Raw genomic sequence first — 17,204 nt, 5'->3', positions numbered from 1 at the left:
AGGGCACTTTCTAATTCACAGTCTGTACATCTGGAGTCTGAGCAGAAAGCAGCAGCCCCCTAGGGCCGAGAGGTTGGAATTAGGGGTACCCCAAAGTGTCGGGGACATGAAGGACAAAATCCCTGGAAGACGGGAACCGCAGGAAGTAAGCAAAAATTGGGCATGTGGCCTTCCCTTGAAGTGTTTGCCAACTCCTGAGGTGAGCAGAGCAAGACTGTAAGAATCCCTGCAGAAAGAAGCATCTGGGAGCCTGACAAGCTGTGCAAACATCCCAGCCGCCATATATAGTACTGGTGAGATGGAGCTTGGTATCCCAGGCTGCCAGGATACAGGGGACCTGGTGGACACTCCAGGCTTTACTTGAAGGCCCCAAAGGGCCCCACTACAAGAGAAAGGGAAAACCAAGGAAAGTTAGCCCCAACAAAAGGTAAAGTCACCCACTGATAGGATTAAAGTGGGCTGACTGCCTTCGCTGTGCCCTCCAGAAGAAATGTTACACTCTTAGGAGGAAGATAATTTGGTACATCCAGAACCGCTACAGTTTTTAATACAGAATGTTTGGTGTCCAATAAAAAATTAAGAGGTACATTGGAAATGGAAACCAGATGACCAAAACGAAGAGTAAATACAGATAGTAGAAAGAGACCCACAGGTGATTCAGATGTTGGGGTTACCAATCAGGAACTATGCTCAATAAAATAAGAGAATTGCAACAAAGATATGAAATCTACTTTTTAAAAAGTCGAATGGAAATTCTGTAACTGAAAAAAATATGAACTAAATGGAGAAGTGAATATATGGGTATGATAGCAGTATAGACACACACACACACACACACACACACACAGGACAGAGGATTATTAGACCAGGAGAAAAATTAGCAGAAAATACCCAGATTGCAGCACAGAAAAGAGAATAAGAAACCTATGGGGCATGGTGAAGACATTTCTGTCCATGTATCTGGAGTCCTAGAAGAGAGTGATAGAACCAATATTTAAAGAAATACTGGCTAAGGTTTTTCTAAAACTAGTGAAAGACATCACACCACAGGGTGAAGAAGCTCTAACCTCAGTGGGGTTAATACCATGAGCCACACCTAGGTACATCATAGGCGAACTATTGTAAGCTGAAGACAGAGGGCAAAGTTTTGAAATAACACATGCTCTCAGACTATAGTGCGATCAAAGTAGAAGTCAGTAACAGAAAGATAAATAGAAAATCCCAAAATGTTTGGAGATTAAACGGTATACTTCTAAAAAGTTCATTTTTTTTTTTTTTACCTAAACTATAATGAAAATGACATACAATTTTGTAGGATGCATTTAAAATAATGCGTAGAGGTACATTTATAGCTTTAAATGCATATATTAGAAATGCATAGAAAGAAAGATTAAAATCAGCAATCTAAACTTCAATCTCAAGCTAAATGCAGGGCACCTGGGTGGCTCAGCCGGTTAAGCACCTGACTTCGTCTCTGGTCATGATCTCGCAGTCCGTGAGTTCAAGCCCCGCATCGGGCTCTTCTCTGACAGCTCAGAGCCTGGAGCCTGTTTCGGATTATGTGTCTCCCTCTCTCTCTGTGCCCCTCCCCTGCTCGTGCTTGTGCTCTCTTTCTCTCTCTCTCAAAAATAAATATTTTAGGGGCGCCTGGGTGGCTCAGTCGGTTGAGCATCCGACTTCAGCTCAGGTCATGATCTCACAGCTCGTGAGTTCAAGCCCCGCGTCAGGCTCTGTGCTGACAGCTTGGAGCCTGGAGCCTGCTTCAGATTCTGTGCCTCCCTCTCTGTCTGCCCCAACCCACTTGCATTCTGTCTGTCTCTCAGAAATAAACATTTAAAAAACAAATTAAAAAAAAAATAAATATTTTAAAAAATTTAAAAAAGAAGCTAAATGCAAGATGAATTAAAGTCCCCCCAAATAGAAGAAAGGGAATAAAAATAATAGCAGACAAGATAGAAAGATAAGAAAAAAAAAAGTATGATAAAGAAAATCAGCAAAACCAAACATTTGTTTTTTGAAGAGATTAATAAAGTTGATAAACCTCTGGTAAGAGGAAATGCAAAGAGAAGACACAGATTATCAACATGAGGAATGAAAAGTGGTATATTACTGCAAATTCTACAATGCATTGAATAGATTTAGTGCAATAAATTTAACAACTTAGATGAACACATTTCTTGAAAAATACTACTTTTGAAGCTGACACTCATTAAAATATGCATAATCCTGTGTGGATGAAAGAGGACTAATCATGATTTAAAACCTTCACACACCAAAAAACACCTAGCCCAGATGGCTTTTAGGTGAATTCTTCTAAACCTTTCAAGAAAGAAATAATGCCAACCTTACATTAAATTTCTCAGGGAATAGAAAAAGAAGGAACACTTTCAACATTTTATGAGGCCAGCATAACCTTGGCAGCAAAATCTGACTTAAATGTTCTAACTGTTGACAAAAGAAATCAGGCACAAGAGAATAAGTACTGTTTTGATTCCATTTGTATGAAGTTCAGTAGCAGGCACAATAGAAATCAGAATAATGATTACTCTCGGATGATTGAGAAAGTGCCTGGGAAGCATGAGGGAATCTTCTGGGGTTGCTGGAATGTTCTATACCTTTATATGGGTAGTAGTTATAAGAGTATGTACATACCTAAAAAATCATTGAATTGTAAACTTTAAGGTTTGTACACTTTATCTAAAAAAGGACTATAACTTGTTCTGCTATAATGTGTTGCTATCATCGGACATAGTTTGTCTTATATTCAGATTGATCCCAGTGTGCACTTCACTTGCTTACACTGTTTTGACTGTATTTGATAAACTATTCCAGCACTATTCTGCTGCAGCTGGCTTGAACAGCAGGGAACGTTTGCTGTAGGCTCTTTCCCTTTGGGAATAAAGGAATTACCCAGACCCAGAGGTGGCTGTGATGGGGCATCTAGTTCTTCACTCTGTCTCGCTTGCTTACTTAATTCAGTGTTGTTTTCTTTACAGGCACGGTGGTTCTGGGAAGCGTACTTCCAGTCAATTAAAGCCATTGCCCTGGCCACTCTGCAGATCATCAATGACCGCATATATCCATATGCTGCCCTCTCCTATGAGGAATGGAATGACCCCCCCACTGTGGTGAGTGAATTCCGCTGCTAACCATGTCAGCCATGGTCCAGATGTCAAGATGGGACAAAGAAAGACGTCCTGAGTTTGTAAAGATTATTTAAATTCTAGCTATCTAAGATGAGGCTGTGCTTGGGGTCTGACAAAGTCAGCTTAATTCTGAAATGATAACAAAAGTCAAAAATACAGAAGCAGCAGCTTCCAGTTTGTTTTCAATGTGGTTAGGAAGACGGTGTGCTTATTTATTGCAGAGGTAAATGGGGAGGCCTGGCTCTTGTTGGAAATCAAACGCTTCCCGATGACTTTTGCAGTTGTAGTGCGTAGAACTCTTGAAAAGATTCTATAGGCAGCATAATAATAATAGCTTATATTTTGAATGCTTAGTCTCTGCCAGGGACAGTGCTAAGTGCTTTGCATGGATGATTTCAATCAGCACTGCCATCACTGTGTGAGGCAAATAATCAGCAAAAGCGATCTAGAGACATTATGGATTGTCACAGTCAAAACTTGCTCACGATTGTCCTTTCAAAAGACTGTACCAATTAATACTTCTACCGACAACATTTTGGTTATTTGGGCTCTCCCTGCCTTCCGTAACCCTGAATGCTTGAATCTGTGCTCATCTGCTAGGTAAAAAATGATCTTACATGTGTGTATTTTTCAAGTGGAAGGTTGATATCTCTGTTAGTTTCTCCCAGAATATAAATACAAATCCTGTTTGTATTTTGTTGGTCACATGGAATTTTTAGATTGTCTTAGGCATTTATTCATTCAGTAGGTATTTACTGAGTGGCTACTACCTTCTACCTTCTAAACAGTGTTCTTGGTACTTGAAGTGTATCAGTGAACAAAGCAGAGAAGATCCATGCCTTTGGGGAGTTTACACCGCAATGGGTCTTGCTATCTGGAAGCAAGATTTATCTTTCTAGTTGAATTTTAAAGTTTTCTTTAAAAAAATTTTTTTAAGTGTTTTATTTATTTTTGAGAGAGAGAGAGAGAGAGAGAGACAGAGACAGAGACAGAGTATGAGTGGGGAGGGGCAGAGAGAGAGGGAGACACAGAATCCAAAGCAGGCTCCAGGCTCTGAGCTGTCAGCGCAGAGCCTGATGCAGGGCTCGAACTCGTGAACCATGACATTGTGACCTGAGCTGAAGTCGGATGCTTAACCAACTGAGCCACCCAGGCGCCCCAGAATTTTAAAGTTTTCTTTATGTCAGTTCTTCACAATTCCTGATTAATTTTTTCTAATTTTACCTTTCTTATTCTCTATAAAGGAATACTTTCTGTTATTATAGTTTCTAACTAGTTACCATTGTATAAAGACACATTATTGTTTTTTTATATAAATTTTGTTAAGTATTCTTTTACTGAGTTCTACAATTTTTTCACTTTTATTTAGTTGATTCTCTTGTTTTCTAAATCTGCAATCATATGTGCAAGTGCTGACTTTCCCTCTTTTTCCCAATACTTAAACCTTTTATGGTTATTATTATTTTTTTTAATCTAAATACGTTGGCTAGTACATTCAGCACAATGCTAATTGATGATCTGAGTGCTAAAAGAGAAAGGAGGTGTTATCTAGTCCGAGAAAGGGGGGATATTGGTCCCATGCAGAAGGAACAGCAGATCCAGAGGTTCAGAGGCGCTGGAGAACGTGTGGGTTTAAGGAACTGCAAGGAGGTCAGTGTGGCAGGACTGGCGGAGGCTCGCGGGGGAGAGGCCAAAGACGAAGCCTGGAGAGGGCCCCAGTCACAGAACACCTCAAATGTCATGGAGGTGTTGGCCTGTTATCTGTGGGTTATTTAAGCTGGGAAGTAAAGGGGGGAGATTGTATTTTGGGTCAATCAGACATCAGTGTGGAGAACGGATCCCTCGCAGTGGGACGGGTCGAGAGCAGAGGCAGGGGCCTGTTTAAGGAATCCAGGTGAGAATTAGTAGGGGGCAGTTTGAGGGACCACAGGAAGAACTGGCTATGCTAACTGGCTGGTGAGTGAGAGCAGTTAGGGAGAGTGAGGCATACGGGGTATTTTATCCAGATAGGGAGTGTGGGCACATGGAGGTTGCGGGCAAGCGTGCTACTCGAGTCCAAACTCAGTCTGACTGCAGGGCCTTCCAGTCTGGCTCCAGCCTGCCTTTCCGGTTTTATTCCCTTCTGTTCCCCTTTAGGGAGTTCTGGGTTTCTGCCAACACAACCTTGTTGTGTCCTTCTTGTCCTTCTTGTGTATGATCCGTGCTTTTCCTTCCTTGTGCCTTTGAGATGTCTTTCTCCACCATTACCTCCAAGTGTCCATATTTTATCCAAATTTCAGTGACCTGCTCATATACCTCTCCCTCCTTGAGGTTTTCCTAGACCCCTTAAATAGAAAGTAATCTTTCCTCCTTGTAACTCTTAGAGCATATTTCTGTATTTCTTTCCTGCCTCTTAACACGCATAGAAGCATAATTTCCCGTAGAGTTTTAAGCTTCTTAACGGAATTTCTGAGTTATCTTGGTATTTCTTGTAATACCTAGGACAAGTTAATTCAGACAGGAGGCCCTTGATGTATAAAGGAGGGAGGGAGGAAAGGAGGGACATTGGGATCCCAAGACATGAGCCATCTAGGGCTTACTCACATGCTGATGTGACATACATTGTTTCATTTGACCTAAACCCTGTTGAGAAGATGGGAAAAGTGATATATTCTTTCCCTTCTATTAAGTGGACATAATGAATGTCACAATGCATAATGACTTGGCTGGGGTCATATAATTGGCAAGTTGCATAAACAAGTGAGAACCCAGGTCTTCTGATGATCTTGAATTGCTTATGGAGTTTTGTAGGTGCCAGGCCTCCTCTGGGCTGAAACATTTCTACTATTCCAACTCAATGGCATCAGCTTGAGACGAAGAATACCACCCTGTTCCTCTACAGGAGAATCATACAGGTGGGGTGTCATGACCCAACCAGAAGGTGTGGAAAGAGTGGGACTTTATTTCTGTACTTTTAATCTAAAACTCTAAGAAAAGTCCAATGAGAATAAATGGTTGGAATTTTGATTCTCTGTTTTTCATAAGACTGTTGGGCCAGGGGAAAGTAGTACATGAAAATTTGTAGTTTTGAAAGACTTGTGTTTTAATGGAGGACAAAATGGTCATAGTGCTGGACTATCAATTTGGGAAAGAATGTAAGTATAAAAAGCTTAAATCTGGATATGCAACTGGAAAATATGATCAATTTTTTTTTTTTTTTTTTTTTTTTTTTTTTTTTACTTCTTAAACAGTTCTTTTTAGGGGAATTTAGTGCTCACCACATTTCTAGGAGCTCAGGTGATGAGAGCCCTGATTTAAAGCAGTGGGTTGTACATTTCTGCATTTTCAGCAAAGGCAACTGACAGGAGGTCTGAGTAGTACTGATTTATTTATAGCTAACTTTTCCCCTCCCCTTTGGAAATATTTAACCTACTCTAGATGTGATTTCTATGAGCCCAACCTGCAGGGGAGTCTCCTGTCTAGATTCCATCAAATTTACAATATCAGACACCACGAGGTGGGAGGAGGTGTGCATCTTGGTCAGTAAATCAAGGGATGGTCTGGTGTTTTCAAAGATACGCTCTCAGGGCCTCCAGCCAGCCGTGCACTGAACTTGCTCAGGCCAGAGAGGAAAGAGTGAGAGCAGAGTCCTGTTTTGCCAGATGTTACTGCCTTAGTTTAATGTAAACAACAACAACAACCACAACCACCTGTGTGTGTGTGTGTGTGTGTGTGTGTGTGTGTGTGTGTGAGATAAAGATAGCGAGGGGTGGCCTTGTAGAAACCAAGTGTTTCTGTCACCAGATGACACATTTGCCACTTTTATCTTTAGCTAGGTAGGAGGTACGTTATATTATCCACGTTGTGCCACACTCTCGAAACTTGAACAAGTTTGACAAAATAATTCTTGAGCATAACTTTAAAGCAGCAGATGTATGTGGTTTGGAGAGATTGGCACTTTGTTTTCATTCTCCTCTTTGGAAGGAATTTCTCACCAAGTTAAGCTTCCTTACGAGAGCACAACAAGTTTTATTTTACCAATAATTTTCCTAGCTCCTCATGGCAAGGCTGACTGTATTTCCCTGCCTTTTTGGTCTTTCCATATGCTTTTTCAATCTTTCTTCCCTTTTTTGCAGATATCAGCAAAACTTTATCATCTCCCCAAATGCTCCACACCTGCATCACTTGTAACATTAGTGTCATTTCTGGTCTTGCCTGTGGCAGGCCTCATCCGTACATCTGGGCCTCGCCTGTGGAGTGGAGGGGCGGTGCTCCTCAGACACCCTCTCCTGCCTTAACTCTGGTTCTTTTCCAAATGTGAGCATGTCTGGCAGACAGAGACCAGCAAGTGAGCATTCCATGTGCTCTGGGGATGCAGTCGGCCAACAACTGTGAATTTTGGGTTTCTGACATGTGTGACCAAAACCATATCCTCTCGGTGACAGTTTTTTAAAAATTCAAAATATTATGGCCCTCAAGTCATGTTCAAGAGTGCAATATTTTCCTAGGTCATGTTTCTGCGACGTGACTTGAAAGACTGTACCTCACCTTTATCAGTAAGTCATAACCTTACTTACCCAGTCCCTTTAGACAGACACTTCGTGTTTTTCAAATTTGCCATCCTAGGAACCGCTAATAGAGAGACCGCAGGTTATCCCCTCTTCCGCACTGGCTCTACTGGCCCTAGAGCAGAAAGGAGAGCTAGCTACAGTCCCATGGCCTTTGACAAAAATTGATGAGAAAAATACGAAAATGACTTCAAATGGATTATTGTATCCAGCGTAAGAGTGAGGTTGAAAAACAAGAGCTTTTTCCTGTGAAATCTAGCCAGAGGGGCGACTTAGCTGCGAGCAAGAGTTCAGATGAGGATCATGTGCTTGGCTGGACTTCGACGAGCCTCGTGTCCGAGCCTCAGCAAGGGACCGGCAGAGGGGGGTTGTGCATCAGAGTCCTTGATTGGTACTTGTCGCCCTTGAGGAGCAGGAATCAGAGTTGTGGCTAAAAGATGGCAGAGCCTGCCGTCGCCCCGTAAGGCCTTAAGGAGGTGAGTGCAGTCTTTCTCCTAGAAAGCTTCTTCTAAAACACAGACTGCTGCCACTCTAGCCCAAGTGACAGATTGAGTAGGTCTGGGCGGGGTCCTGGAACTTGGCATCTCTAGCAAGTTTCCAGATGGTGTCAATATTGCTAGTCCAGGGACCCCACTTTAATGTGGAGTTGATGCACTGTGCGTGTCCTGACTCACCCACTGGAGAGGAAGGCTCTCCCTGTCCTATCCAGTGCCTCCCCTGGACTCCTTGGGCCTGGATCCGAAGCATCCAGAGACAGTTCAGACTGCATCTATCTCAGCCACATGAAGTCGTCCGGGCTGGCCGCACTGAGATGTCCAGGCTGCAGCCCCCACTCACCAATGTTGTGGTTGTACGAGCAGTTGAAAGTATCACTCCGCTATGAACGCTACCAAGCAGCGAATCACTCTGCAGGCTGAAGAAGTGCCAGCTCACATGCATGAAACAGAACTCCGAGTTGAAGAGATATGATGTTAACAGTCTGTTTAACTCTGCTCAGTGCCCTTGAGCTTCCAGGTTGTGGAATGTTTCTCTGGAATTTGAAAGCCTACCCTGCCCCCAGAAGGCCTCCTTGGCTTATTCTCCCCCTCCTTCCTCCCACTGCCTAGATATGGACCAAAGTATGTATGGAATGTAGAAATTTAAGCTTGAATTTTTAAGTACACGTAGGTTTTTTGAAGTCTTGCTTTTAGAGGTATCACATTTGTAGGATCACAGTTGCACAAGGGGTCCAGTACACTGCTAGGAATTCAAACCTTCCCGTGTGTAGACGTTGCCACTGAGCTGTTTCGTATCTGTAGTGACTTCCATGGAAACCAGCTAGAAAGTCTCAGATCATCAGTAGCCAGGGAATAAAGAAAGCCGAGTTAGGTCTGTGATGGACAGATGCATAAGGTCCCAAGAGCTTAATCTGGGGCGCCAAGCAAAGAACTTGGCTGATGGTCAGGGAAAGATGGGAAAGATGAGGTCACAAGCCGGATCCAGACGGAGAGGACGTGCAAGCAGTCTGAAGAGATGAGCCTGGGGATGTGGCTAAGATGATTGTGTCAGTTAGGTCTTTGGCATGAACACCCTAGATCCTTCCTAATAGAGGCTTGTATACCTGTGGAGCACGCACCTGTATGGCAGCTGCAGTGGTGGTGGCGGGTGAATCGACTCACACCGTTTCCCTGGATGCAGTCCTACCTCCGTTGCCTCCGTAGAGTCCATTTTTCTGGCTCTTGCTTTCATGAATCCAAACCTGACTGCTTCTTTACATCACACAGCTGGTAGGAGGGCGGTGACTAGAATGGTTTTTCAGAGTCCGTGGAAGCTTGATCTGACAGCAGATTAAGAACATACCGAATGTTTTGGCACAGTCATCCTTGGCACATGTCCTAGCGATCAGTTATTAGCACAGATTCCCTTTCCCCTTTTTGGGGGGCCACTTTAGTTCTCTCTTGATGTCTGCTTAAATGATTCAGCAGCAGAAGTTACCAGGAAACTAGAGTTGCTGGGTATTATAACATCAGGATAATGATTTTGTTTTGTTTTGTTTTCATTTCTACTATCCTTTGGTAGTTACATGCCTCCCAATTAATGAATATTTGAGTGTAATTTCTTAATAAGTGGGTTGTTACAGCTGCAGAGTAGAAAAATTTCCCCATTGCTTGAATGAGAGGTTGATTGTTGATGTTTGGTTTTCTTTTTTTTTTTTTATCTCAACTATATTTCTTTATTTTACTTTTTTTTTTTTTCTTACTTTAAATTCAAGTTAGTTAACATATAGTGTATTATTGGTTTCAGGAGTAGAATTTACTGATTCATCACTTACATATAACCCCATTGCCCATCAGGCATTTAGCCCATCCCCCCACCCACCTGCCCTCCAGCAACCCTCAGTTTGTTCTCTGTATTTAAGTGCCTCTTATGGTTTGCCTCCCTGTTTTTATCTTATTTTTCCTTCCCTTGCCCTGTGTTCATCTGTTTCTTAAATTCGACATATGAGTGAAATCATATATTTGTCTTCTTTTTTTTAGTTATTTCGCTTAGCATAATACACTGTAGTGCCATCCACGTTGTTGTAAATGGCAAGATTTCATTCTTTTTGATTACTGAGGAATATTCCATTATACATATTCCATTATACACACATACCATATCGTTATCCATTCATCATTTGATGGACATTTGGGCTCTTTCCATGATTTGGCTATTTTTGATGGCACTGCTGTAAATATTGGGGTGCACGTGCCCCTCCGAATCAGCGTTTTTGTATCCTTTGGCTAGATGCCTAGTAGTGCAATTGCTGAGACATAGGGTAGTTCTATTTTTAACTTTTTGAGGAGCCTCCATACTGTTTTCCATAGTGGCTGCACCAGTTTGCACTGCCACCAACATGTATGGTTTAAAAATTAAAATAGTAAAATAAAGCATATAACTAAAATTGAGGCAACTCAGTTTGTCCCAAGGGGCAACTGCTCTCAACTCTCAGCTTTCCTCTGGGATTTAATCTTCCTATCTCTCCCAAAATGCTTACAGTGCTGTTGTTTTTAATTTCTCAATCATAGACATTATATTTTTACTACCTTTGGGTCAGGACTTCGTCTCTTGTTCTCTCCTCTTTCTTCACACATTTAACTTTTCCCATCTTACCACTGGGGCTTTATCACCATTTTTCATTAAAGTAGTATTTATTGTATGCATTATTAGGACTATATAAATACTGTTTTTAATTTTTTTTTTAAACGTTTATTTATTTTTAAGACAGAGACAGAGCATGAACGGGGGAGGGTCAGAGAGAGAGGGAGACACAGAATCTACAACAGGCTCCAGTCTCTGAGCGGTCAGCACAGAGCCCGACTCGGGGCTCGAACTCACGGACCGCGAGATCATGACCTGAGCCGAAGTCGGGCGCTTAACCGACTGAGCCACCCAGGCGCCCCATAAATACTGTTTTTAACTGAACCAAGAGTAAACCATGATTATGCTTTTTTTCGTGTACAACTTTTTATTTTCCAGGGAGTTAATAACTGCCTCTTTTTTTTCTCCTCCTAGTTTTATTATTTTTATTTTTTATTTTATTTTTATTTTTTATTACATTTATTCATTTTTGAGAGACAAAAAGAGACAGAGCACAAGTGGGGGAGGGGCAGAGAGAGAGGGAGACACAGAATCCCAAGCAGGCTCCAGGCTCAGGGCTGTCAGCACAGATCCCAATGTGGGGCTTGAACTCAAAAACCGCGAGATCATGACCTGAGCTGAAGCTGGACACTTAACCAACTGAGCCACCCAGGTGCCCCTCCTCTTAGTTTTAAATGTTCCTATCACTAATTGATTTTTTACTCAGTTCTCCAACAAAAGAGGAAAATGGTCAAGCATAAAAAAATTTTTCTTACTTTTTTTTTCTTTCCGTTTGTCTCCTTCTTTCTTATTTTCTTTTTTTTTTTCTCTTTCTGCCTTCCTCCCACCCCCTCCCTTTTCTCCTATAGTGATTCATCTTAAGCTTCAGTCTGGATTGATTGCTCCTGGAGTTTCCTGTGCAGCAGTCATTCTAAATTTTAAGTTCACTATGATTCTGGGAATTTGTTTTTTCTCTCCTTTGTTGGATTCTTTATTTCCAAGGTCTAACATCTTCCTCTTTTTTTTTTGGTTTATTTTTTCCAACAGTTTCTGGAAGAGGAGAGACCATTGGGAGATAAATTTGCATGTCTGAAAGTGTATTTATTCTATTTCACATTTGATTAATAATTGGACTGGTGTGGACTTCTGGTTGAGGTGGGTTTTCTTCTGAATTTTGAAAGGATGGTTCCATTGTCCTCGAAGTTTCCCATTTTAATTTCAGAAAGTGAGATGTCATTCTAATTCCTGATCCTTTTATGTGACATTTTTATCCTGGGAAATTCTGTGTTCTCCAATTTTATGATATGCCTTGGTATGAGTGGTTTTTTTGTTCAGTGGACACTGATTTGGGCTCTTTTAATTGGAAATTCATGTCCAATTCTGAGAAATTTTTGTTTTGTGTTTTATATGTCCAATTCTTTTCTTCCCATGTTTTCCTCTTTTTTCTCTTTATGGAACTTCTGTTACCTAAATGATGAATGTGTTAGATTGAGCCTTGTTTTCCTTATCATTTCTGTTCTGTTTATCATCTCTTTTTATTTCAATGATCTTTTTGTTTTAGTTTCTTAGATATTTTCTCAATTTTATCTTCTAACCTTTCTTTTGATTTTTAAAATGTTGTTCGCTTTTAATTTCTAAGTTTTTCTTGATTTCTAATTAATCTTTTTCTGTAGCTTCCTATTGTTACAAGGATACAGTACTTTCTTCTCTGAAGATACTGTGATTTTGTTTGTTTCTTAGCTCCTTGTATTGTTTGTGTCCTTTGAATTCCTCTTTCAGTTCTTTGTTTTTTTTTTTTACATATGAAATTTATTGTCAAATTGGTTTCCATACAACACCCAGTGCTCATCCCAACAGGTGCCCTACTCGATACCCATCACCCACCCTCCCCTCCCTCCCACCCCCCATCAACCCTCAGATTGTTCTCAGGTTTTAAGAGTCTCTTATGGTTTGGCTCCCTCCCTTTCTAACTTTTTTTTTCCCTCCCACCACCCCCCCCCACCATGGTCTCCTGTTAAGTTTCTCAGGATCCACATAAGAGTGAAAACATATATAGTATTCCATTGTGTATATAAGCCACAATTTCTTTATCCATTCATCAGTTGATGGACATTTAGGCTCTTTATAATTTGGCTATTGTTAAAAGTGCTGCTATAAACATTGGGGTACAAGTGCCCCTATGCATTATCCCTTGGGTAAATTCCTAGCAGTGCTATTGCTGGGTCATAGGCTAGATCTATTTTTAACTTTTTGAGGAACCTCCACACTGTTTTCCAGAGCAGCTGCACCAGTTTGCATTCCCACCAACAGTGCAAGAGGGTTCCTATTTCTCCACATCCTCTCCAGCATCTATAGTCTCCTGATTTGTTCATTTTAGCCGCTCTGACTGGCGTGAGGTGGTATCTCAGTGTGGTTTTGATTTGTATTTCCCTGATGAGGAGTGACGTTGAGCATCTTTTCATGTGCCTGTTGGCCATCTGGATGTCTTCTTTAGGGAAGTGTCTATTCATCTTTTCTGCCCATTTCTTTACTGGATTATTTGTTTTTTGGGTGTGGAGTTTGGTGAGTTCTTTATAGATTTTGGATACTAGCCCTTTGTCCGATAGGTCACTTGCAAATATCTTTTTCCATTCCGTTGGATCCTAAACCAGACAGAGACCCAGCAAAAAAGAGAACTACAGGCCAATATCCCTGATGAATATGGATGCAAAAATTCTCAATAAAATACTAGCAAATCAAATTCAACAGCATATAAAAAGAATTATTCACCATGATCAAGTGGGATTCATTCCTGGGCTGCAAGGCTGGTTCAACATTCACAAATTAATCAATGTGATACATCACATTAATAAAAGAAAAGAAAAGAACCATATGATCCTGTCAATCGATGCAGAAAAGGCCTTTGACAAAATTCAGCATCCTTTCTCAATAAAAACCCTCAAGAAAGTTGGGATAGAAGGGACGTACTTAAACATCATAAAAGACATTTATGAAAAGCCCACAGCTAATATCATCCTCAATGGGGAAAAACAGAACTTTCCCCCTAAGATCAGGAACACGACAGGGATGTCCACTCTTACCGCTATTGTTTAACATAGTGTTGGAAGTTCTAGCATCAGCAATGAGACAACAAAAGGAAATCAAAGGCATCAAAATTGGCAAAGATGAAGTCAAGCTTTCACTTTTTGCAGATGACGTGATATTATACATGGAAAACCCGATAGACTTCACCAAAAGTCTACTAGGTCTGATACATGAATTCAGCAAAGTCGCAGGATACAAAATCAGTGTACAGAAATCAGTTGCATTCTTATACACTAATAATGAAACAACAGAAAGACAAATAAAGAAACTGATCCCATTCACAATTGCACCAGGAATCATAAAATACCTAGGAATAAACCTAACCAAAGATGTACAAGATCTGTATGCTGAAAACTATAGAAAGCTTATGAAGGAAATTGAAGAAGATATAAAGAAATGGAAAAGCATTCCGTGCTCATGGATTGGAAGAATAAATATTGTGAAAATGTCAATACTACCCAAAGCAGTCTACACATTCAATGCAATCCCAATCAAAATTGCACCAGCATTCTTCTCGAAGCTAGAACAAGCAATCCTAAAGTTTGTATGGAACCACAAAAGACTCCAAATAGCCAAAGTAATATTGAAGAAGAAAACCAAAGTGGGAGGCGTCACAATCCCAGACTTTAGCCTCTACTACGAAGCTGTAATCCTCAAGACAGCATGGTACTGGCACAAAAACAGACACATAGACCAATGGAATAGATAGAGACTCCAGAACTGGACCCACAAAAGTATGGCCAACTAATCTTTGACAAAGCAGGAAAGAATATCCAGTGGAAAAAAGACAGTCTTTTTAACAAATGATGCTGGGAGAACTGGACAGCAGCATGCAGAAGAATGAAACTAGACCACTTTTTTACACCATTCACAAAAATAAACTCACAAGGGATAAAGGACCTGAATGTGAGAGAGGAAACCATCAAAACCCTAGAGGAGAAAGCAGGAAAAAACCTCTCTGACTTCAGCCGCAGCAATTTCTTACTTGACACATCTCCAAAGGCAAGGGAATTAAAAGCAAAAATGAACTGTTGGTACCTCATGAAGATAAAAAGCTTCTGCACAGCAAAGGAAACAACCAACAAAACTGAAAGGCAACCAACGGAATGGGAAAAGATATTTGCAAATGTTTTTTATCTTTCATATTAGAAACTTTCTTCAAATACCTGATGTTTTCAGCAGTCTTCTTTTAAGGGTGAGATTCCAAAAGCTGATCGGAAGCTTTGTGTACATGTATAAGGCTTATCAACTGGTGGGCTTTACTTAGGTTAAGAGGTTGAGGACGCAATTGGTTGCCCAAATGTCAGTATTCATGTGTTATTTCTGTTGAATTCATTCATCGATCCAGAGAATAATCCTTCTGCCTTTGGGGGTGGGAAAGGATATATAATGTTTGGGCTGTAAAGTGTTTGGGGAGCTGAGTGGGGGATGGGGGGAAGGAGAGTTTCTCATTCTTCATTTTATAGATAATCACTTAATTCATAGTTTTCAGTGTGGTGCCTTGCCCTGCCTTCCATGCCTGGGGTCTCTGTGGACTCTCTCAAATTCATTTTCTCCAGAGAATAAACTTCCCTTCTCCTGCAAAGGTGGTGGGGTGGGGGGTGGGGGGGTGGGCGTAGGGTTCGGGAAGGGAGGACTGGGAGAGCGTGGGCCTGCCTTTGCCTCTTAGTTTAAGTGATCTTGGAACCAATGTTCCTTATGTTTGTTTTCAGAGTCCCTTCTTCCTGGACAGTGGAAAGTTTACCCTTTTTTTTTGCTTTGCTTGGTAGTTTGTGTTGCTCTATCTGCTTTTTGTTTGCTTGCTTAAACAGCCCTAAAATTCTCTATATTTTTTACTGAATTTTTTATTTTGACATAATTTCAAACTTAAAGTTCCAGAAATAGTACAGAGTCTCTGTACATGCTACACCATACTTGTCAAATGTTAATATTTTACTATATTCTTTTTTTCCTGTGTATATACATTTATATATTTATATACATTTTTCCTGAGCCATTTGAAAGCTGCAGATGCAAGCCACCTTTACTCCTGAATACTTCTCGTATAGAATCACAGTGCAGTTATCGAAGTCATCTGAGATAGACATTGATATAATATTTTTACTTAATCTATAGACCTTATTTAGATTTTGCCATTTTTCCTAAATGTCCATTTTATAGCAAAAGAAAATTCCAGACCATGCATTACATGCATATATTAGTTGTCATGTCCCCTTCATCTCCTTACTCTAGAACAATTTCTCAGTCTTTGCCTTGCATGACATTGATGTGATTTAAGAGAACATGTCAGTTATTTTGTAAGATGTCTCTTGATTTGGCTTTGTCTGATAATTTTTGTATCAACTTATGCATTCAATTTAAAATTGTTGAAATTCAAATTATGCATTTTTTTTATAAGAGTACTACAAAAGTAATGTGTTCTCAGTACATCATGACGGTGGACACATTATGTCAGTTTGTCCCGTGACAAGGGACGCTAACTTCAATCACAGGTTTTGGCTGGATTTCTCTAATGTCACATTACTGTTTTGTTCTTACTGTGTCTCGTGGGGAAATGCTTTGAGACCGTGTAAATATCCTGCTGCTTCTCAAGCGTTGCAGGCTGGTTGTAGCTCCCACGGGTGACTTCTTGCCCGCATCACTTGTTACAATGGTTGCTAAATGGTGACTCTAATTTTCCCATTCTCTATCAGCTTTTGAGAGTGTTTTTGTTTTCCTTTGACCTGAGAGTTCATGTCTTTAATCAGTTTTGGAAAATTCTCCATTGTTTTCTCTCTGAATATTACGTATCTGTCATTTTCATGAGTCTTTCCTTTCCCTGTTAGATGTATGTCAGACCTCCTTCATCCTGTTGTTATGTCTCTCAGGGCTTTTTTTTTTCCCTCACGTTTCCACATTCTTATCTCTTTGTGCTGCACTCTGGATAATTTTTTCACATTGATTTTGCTATTCCCTTCAGCTGTGACTAATTTTTCACCCATCCATATGAGATTTAAATTTCAGTGGTTATTTTTAGAAACTCTAATTATTTTTCGAGTCTGCCTGGTCTTTTTTTCAGTGTCTTTTTTGCAAGATATGTTTATAATTCCTTCTTTTATATCTTTAATTATTTGAGGTACTTTATATTTTCCAATTATCCAATTTTTCAATTTCTTACAGGGTCTGCTCCTATCGTTGGTCTGCTGCCTTTTGCTCTTGTTGCATTGTTTCCTTATATGTTTTATGATTTTGGAATGTGTGTTCACTTATTTTTTAATGTTTATTTTGAGAGAGAGAGAGAGACAGATTGCAAGCCAGGGAGGGACAGAGAGAGAGAGAGAGAGAGAGA

The 17,204-nt window shown here is 40.5% G+C and overlaps 1 protein-coding gene across 3 annotated transcripts in view; it reads left to right on the top strand.

Annotated features, from left to right (window-relative positions):
• Positions 1-17,204, top strand: part of EXT2 (exostosin glycosyltransferase 2) — a 146,345-nt gene that overhangs the window by 68,175 nt on the left and 60,966 nt on the right. For all 3 annotated transcript variants that reach the window (XM_040495385.1, XM_040495387.1, XM_040495386.1), the window contains exon 8: positions 2,997-3,128. In XM_040495385.1, coding sequence (XP_040351319.1) covers positions 2,997-3,128 — 132 coding nt within the window. The remainder of the gene's footprint in view (positions 1-2,996; positions 3,129-17,204) is intronic.

Source organism: Herpailurus yagouaroundi, unplaced genomic scaffold, assembly GCF_014898765.1.
Source record: "Herpailurus yagouaroundi ecotype Mexico unplaced genomic scaffold, PumYag 187, whole genome shotgun sequence".
NCBI lineage: Eukaryota > Metazoa > Chordata > Mammalia > Carnivora > Felidae > Herpailurus > Herpailurus yagouaroundi.
The sequence above is the reverse complement of the archived record's forward strand: the minus strand, read 5'-3'. Positions and strand labels throughout refer to the sequence as shown.